The 6,480-nt window shown below is 49.0% G+C and overlaps 1 protein-coding gene across 1 annotated transcript; it reads right to left on the bottom strand.

The window, feature by feature from the left end:
- Window positions 1-998: 998 nt before the first annotated feature.
- Window positions 999-6,460, bottom strand: LOC105476392 (trafficking protein particle complex subunit 4). The gene is made up of 5 exons (XM_011732283.3): window positions 6,212-6,460; window positions 5,863-6,037; window positions 4,382-4,485; window positions 2,749-2,875; window positions 999-1,342 (listed from the first exon to the last, which is right to left on the bottom strand). The coding sequence occupies exons 1-5, from the start codon at window positions 6,384-6,386 to the stop codon at window positions 1,264-1,266; spliced, it is 660 nt and encodes a 219-aa protein (XP_011730585.1). The 5' UTR covers window positions 6,387-6,460; the 3' UTR covers window positions 999-1,263.
- Window positions 6,461-6,480: the final 20 nt, after the last annotated feature.

Here is a 6,480-nt window from a genome sequence, read left to right as displayed (position 1 = left end):
CACTGTCAGTGATTCATTTTTTCAAAGTGAGACAGCTTCCTTGGGAAATACTGTTGATACCTGCTCTTGCCACCCCAAAAGGGAAAGACTTCATTTCCCTGGAATCGGGAAGCTGAAGTGTAGATGGACTCCTTTAAAGCTCATGCCTCCTCTGCCTTCACCTGAACATTGAATAGTTCAATGACTATTTTAGAGATAAAGCTATTGGGTTGTGGACAGGTGAAATAACTTGATGGAGGGAGGAAGTGTAACAGTGGTTTACTGAGTGTGTAGTCAGAAAGCCTAGGTTCAAACCCATACTGTCAGTAACTAGCTTGGAAACTTTGAGGCAGAAAGTCTGCTAAATCTGTAACAGAACGTACCCCCTGGACTCAGGGTGAAGATCAAGTGAGATAAAGCAGGAATGCCTGACTGTAAGTGCTTGATATATGTTCCATCATCATCATCATTTATTTTTATTTATTTTTTTGAGACGGAGTCTCGCTCTGTCGCCCAGGCTGGAGTGCAGTGGCGCAATCTCGGCTCACTGCAAGCTCCGCCTCCCTGGTTCACACCATTCTCCTGCCTCAGCCTCTGGAGTAGCTGGGACTAGAGGCGCTCGCCACCTCGCCCGGCTAGTTTTTTTGTACTTTTTTAGTAGAGATGGGGTTTCACCGTATTAGCCAGGATGGTCTTGATCTCCTGACCTCGTGATCCGCCCGTCTCGGCCTCCCAGAGTGCTGGGATTACAGGCTTGAGCCACCGCGCCCGGCCCATCATCATCATTATAACAGCCACCACCACGGCCACCACCACCCCAGGACCCCAAGAAATCAGCAGCAATTCTGGGACTAGATCCAGTGCTCATGCTTCAAAATCTTATATTCATTTATTTAATGAACACATATTTGTTATGTTTTTTACTAGAACATAATCATCTTCCCAGAATTCCCTCACCATTTTTGTCTCCCTTCCTTTACCTTTCCCCCAAAACCATCGATTAAGATAGAGAGCAAACACCAAGATCAAAGGAATATTTATTACAACATTTATGGACCTAGCTCCTCCAAAAATAAATCCATACAGAGCTGGAAAGTAAGACCATGGTATATACAGAAGGAAAGAACACAGTGTTAAGGCTCAGGAATCAGTTTTGTCTTCAGGGTCCGCATTCTCCTATTTTCCAGTGCACTAACAAGGCTGCTGGGGTTTCCACTGGAGTATAAACAGCAGTATTCCTTTTGCAGGAACTCTCAGAATTTGGGGGTCCATCACAGGTTCAGCCTATGACCCAGGTCCAAAAGTTCCAGCCTTCTCTGCCACCTCCAGGGCTAGCTTCAGGTTCTGGTCAAAGAGCTCACACCTAAGCCAGGCCCAAGGTGGGAAAAAAAGCGTGAGGCCTGAGGCTTTCTCCCCACTTAAGCCAGGGGAAACTGCTTGAAGAACAACATGTATCATGGAAGGCTGAGGTTGGTGGATGAGCTGAGGTCAGGAGTTTGAGACCAGCCTGGTCAACATGGTGAAACTCTGTCTCTACTAAAAATATAAAAATTAGCTGGGCATGGTGGCGGGCACCTGTAATCCCAGCTACTCTGGAGGCTGAGACAGGAGAATCGCCTGAACCCAGAAGGCAGAGGTTGCAGTGAGCCATGACCGCACCATTGCACTCCAGCCTGGGTGACAAGAGTGAAACTCTGTCTCAAAAACAAACAACAACAAAAACCAAAAAAATGACATAAACCCCAAGGAAAGACTGTTTTCTCTAAAGAGTCACCCAGGCTGGAATGCAGTGGCACAATCTCAGCTCACTGCAACCTCTGCCTCCCAGGTTCAAGTGATTCTCTTGCCTCAGCCTCCAGAGTAGCTGGGATTACAGGTGCACACCACCACACACGGCTAATTTTTGTATTTTCAGTATTTTTAGTAGAGGTGGGGTTTCACCACGTTGACCAAGCTGGTCTCAAACTCCTGACCTCAAGTGATCTGCCCGCCTCGGCCTCCCAAATTGCTGGGATTACAGGCGTGAGCCACTGCACCCAGCGATTGTCTTATTTATTTAGAGACACTGTCTTGTTCTGTTGCCCAGGCTGGAATGCGGTAGCATGAGCATGGCTCACTGATGCCTTGACCTTCCGAGTTTAAGTAATCCTCCCACCTCAGCTTCCTTAATAGCTGGCACTACAGGTGTCTGCCACCACACCAGGCTAATTTTTTTTTTTTTTTGTACAGATGGGGTCTATGTTGTCCAGGCTGATCTCAAACTCCTGGGCTAAAGTGATCCTACCCCCCCATCTTCCAAAGTGCTGAGATTACACATGTGAGCCACCGGCCTGTCCTTCTGTCTTACTTAAAAGTAATACTGAACTAGGTGCAGTAGCTCACGCCTGTAATCGCAGCACTGTAGGAGGCCAAGGCAGGTGGATCACCTGAGGCCGGGAGTTCGAGACCAGCTTGACCAACATGGTGAAACCTTGTCTTTACTAAAAATATGAAATTAGCCAGGCGTGGTGGCACATGCCTGTAATCCCAGCTACTCGGGAGGCTGAGCCAGAAGAATCGCTTGAACCTGGGAGGCGGAGGTTACGGCGAGCCAAGATCGCGCCATTGCACTCCAGCCTGGGCAACAAGAGCGAAACTCCGTCTCGAAAACAAACAAAAAAAGTAATATTCTACTATGCTTCAACTAACTTTGGACAGAGCACACAGGGAGGGGCAAGGAGGCTTGGGGCAAGGAGGCTTTAACCAGTATCTAGAAGTGGAGCCACTTACCTGATGGGCATTTCTAAGGAATAGAATGGATTCTTAAGGGCAAAGTCTGAGTAAATCTCATAAATCTTTCGGAGAAGAGAATCTATTCCAGCTTGCCTAGGATCTGCTAGAACCACAAACTTGATCCCTGGAGAGAGACCAAGAATGGTTACCAAAGGGTAGACATTGGAGCAAATAGTGTCATTCTGTATTTGTACAGTACTTTCAATTTTGCAAAACACTTTTATAAGCCCATTTTAATTTTATTATTTTTACCACATAATGCAGGAAAGGCAAGACTTTGAATCTACTGATGAGACCAGAGAAGTGAAGTAACTTTATTATGTCACCCAACTGATTAAGACCAAGCTTTGAGTTCTAGCTCTACCACTTACTAACTAACAGTTTTGGAGTCCCTCAGCAGAAACATTGCTAGGCAAGGGACAAACTCAGGCAGTTTTCAGTAAATTAAGGGGTGAAGCAATGACACTCGCAATCCAAAGGTCATATCCATTTGGCTTTCACATTTCATTTTGGAAAGACATTTAACACCTTCCAAAGTACATGCAACAGGGCTAGCATTAAGGTGAGTTTTATCTGAACACAAGATAACCTGTGCTGAACATGCTGGGTGGCATGCACAAAATCAGTTTCAGATTAAATATTGGTTTTGTGTTTGCAAAACAAACAAACAGATGTGTCTGTAGAATTGTGCCAGGAAGGTCGGGCACGGTGGCTCATGCCTGTAATCCCAGCACTTTGTGAGGCTGAGGCAGGTGCATCACGTGAGGTGAGGAGTGCAAGACAGCCTGGCCAACATGGTGAAACCCCATCTCTCCTAGAAAAATACAAAAATTAGCTGGGCGTGGTGGCAGACACCTGTAATCCCAGCTACTCAGGAGGTTGAGGCAGGAGAATTGCTTGAACCCGGGTGGCGGAGGCTGCAGTGAGCCAAGATCGTCCCACTGCACTCAGCATGGGCGACAAAGTGAGACTCTGTCTCAAAACAAAGCAAAAAAACCCCACAAAAAATTAGCTGGGGATGGTGGTGGGCATCCGTAGCTACTTGGGAGGCTGAGGCAGGAGAATTGCTTAAACCCAGGAGGTGGTGGCTGCAGTGAGCCAAGATCATGCCACTGCATTCCAGCCTGGGTGGCAGAGTGAAACTCCATCTCAAAAAAAAAAGAATTGTGGGCCGGGTGCGGTGGCTCATGCCTGTAATCCCAACACTTTGGGAGGCCGAGGTGGGCAATCACCTGAGGTCAGGAGTTTGAGACCCGCCTGACCAATATGGAGAAACCCCGTCTCTACTAAAGATATAAAAATTAGCCGAGCATGTTGACGGATGCCTGTAATCCCAGCTATTTGGGAGTCTGAGGCAGGAGAATCGCTTGAACGCAGGAGGCGGATCATGCCACTGCATTCCAGCCTGGGCAACAAGAGTGAAACAGCTCAGAAAAAAAAAAAAAAAAAAAAAAGAATTGTGCCAGGAAAAGTATACTCCCTCTTCCTGCTTACCAAAGGTGTCTTTGGTCAATCCCCTCCTCCCACCTTCTCCACCACACTTCTCTGGCCCACCTGGAGATGCAAACTTGTCAGTGTCTCTTCCCCACCTTCTCCATCACACTCCTCTGGCCTCCGTGGAGATGCATACCTGTCAGTGTCTGGTAGCAGTGCAATTTGAATGTGTCTGTCTCCAGCATCTCAATGCCTGAGCTTCCCTGTTCAGGAGACAGCTGGGAGCCGATGGCAAACAACCTATATGCAAAGGAGGCAAAGTTGCTCTAAGGCAGGAGTGCTTCTCAAACTTCCACTGAAGTGTCCCTATTTGCTGAAGAGTTAACGTTATGGCCTGGGACAGTCAGGAGAAGTAGTGTGAACTGTCTGGCAATAGTGTCAAAATTTTTAAGTTCATTTGAATTCTGTGAATATTTTACATTCATACTTTGTTTTAAGACATTTTACATCTTGCCGGGCGCGGTGGCTCAAGCCTGTAATCCCAGCACTTTGGGAGGCCGAGACGGGTGGATCACGAGGTCAGGAGATCGAGACCATCCTGGCTAACACCGTGAAACCCCGTCTCTACTAAAAATACAAAAAACTAGCCGGGCGAGGTGGCGGGCGCCTGTAGTCCCAGCTACTCCGGAGGCTGAGGCAGGAGAATGGCATAAACCCGGGAGGCGGAGCTTGCAGTGAGCTGAGATCCGGCCACTGTACTCCAGCCCGGGCTACAGAGCAAGACTCCGTCTCAAAAAAAAAAAAAAAAAAAAAAAAGACATTTTACATCTAAAACTTTGGATAAAATGATTACTCTAGGAATGTGTGCCGCGCTTACTAAGCTTGTGCTTTTAAGCAAAAGCTGGCACATCTGATACCACAATTGAGAGCAGGAAAAGATTTTTTAAGATCATTTAGTTAAACTGGCTTTCTTTAAATATGAAGAAACTAAGGCTCAGCGAAGAGAAGGTGACTTTAAGTAAGATGACACCTCGGCCGGGGGCAGTGGCTCACTCCTGTAATCCCAGCACTTTGGGATGCGGAGGCGGGTGGATCACCTGAGGTCAGGAGTTTTGAGACCAGCCTGGCCAACAGGGCAAAACCCCGTCTCTACTAAAAAAATACAAAAAACTAGCCGGGCGAGGTGGCGGGCGCCTGTAGTTCCAGCTACTCGGGAGGCTGAGGCAGGAGAATGGCGTGAACCCGGGAGGCGGAGCTTGCAGTGAGCTGAGATGCGGCCACTACACTCCAGCCTGGGCGACAGAGTGAGACTCCGTCTCAAAACAAACAAACAAACAAACAAACAAAAACCCCGTCTCTACTAAAAATACAAAAATTAGCTGGTCCTGGTGGCGCGCGCCTGTAATCCCAGCTACTCGGGAGGCTGAGGCAGGAGAATCGCTTGAAACTGGGAGGCACAGATTGCAGTGAGCCAAGATCGCGCCACTGCACTCTAGCCTGGGTAACAGAGCGGTACTCCGTGCCCCCTCCTCTCCCCCCACAAAAAAAATGACACCACTGCCACTATTACCTAAAATCTAGATCTGGATCGGTTGCGTTTTTCATAACACCAAAATGACGATTTAAGAAAAGGTAGACAAATTACAAGCGCTGCCGTTCAGGAGACGGGGGACTTACGAGTGGAACATGGAGGCCAGCATGAGCTTCTCATTAGAAGTGAGGCGGGGCCGGCCAAATCGAATGGACACCGGGTAATTAGCAGGGTTACCCAGATACTCCAGCACCTCTTTCCCGTCGGCCGTGTACTTGCCGTTCACGTCCATGCCATTGATGGCCAGCACTGCATGGCCCACTGCAGAGGTAAAGCTAACGGTCAGCGAAACTGCAGCCCCGGGATTCCGCCGCGGGGACAAGAGACCCGACACCACCCCCTTTCCCCCAGCCCGGCACCTACAACCAACCCACTTCTGCAGCACTGGGGCCCGTCCCCCCCCCACCCCCCGCCTCCGGCCCGAGCCTAGCCCACCTCGGATGCCGTCCCGCTGGCCGAAAGCAACCAACACACGCTCATCGTGTAGCTTGAGCAGCAGATCCAGCGGGTAACTGAAAGTTTTCTCAGCCTCAGCCCGTGGCGCGTAGCTGTCCAACTGGTAAATCAAGCCGCCAGCTTTGTTCACCACATACACACTAAAAATCGCCATCACTGCCGCTGCCGCTCGGAAACTGTCATTCGGCCGCTACCCGAAGGCCCCTCCCCGGAACCGCATCACAGCACTTGCCCCCGGCCCCACCCCA

This window comes from Macaca nemestrina, chromosome 12 (genome assembly GCF_043159975.1).
Source record: "Macaca nemestrina isolate mMacNem1 chromosome 12, mMacNem.hap1, whole genome shotgun sequence".
Classification (NCBI taxonomy): Eukaryota; Metazoa; Chordata; class Mammalia; order Primates; family Cercopithecidae; genus Macaca; species Macaca nemestrina.
The sequence above is the reverse complement of the archived record's forward strand: the minus strand, read 5'-3'. Positions and strand labels throughout refer to the sequence as shown.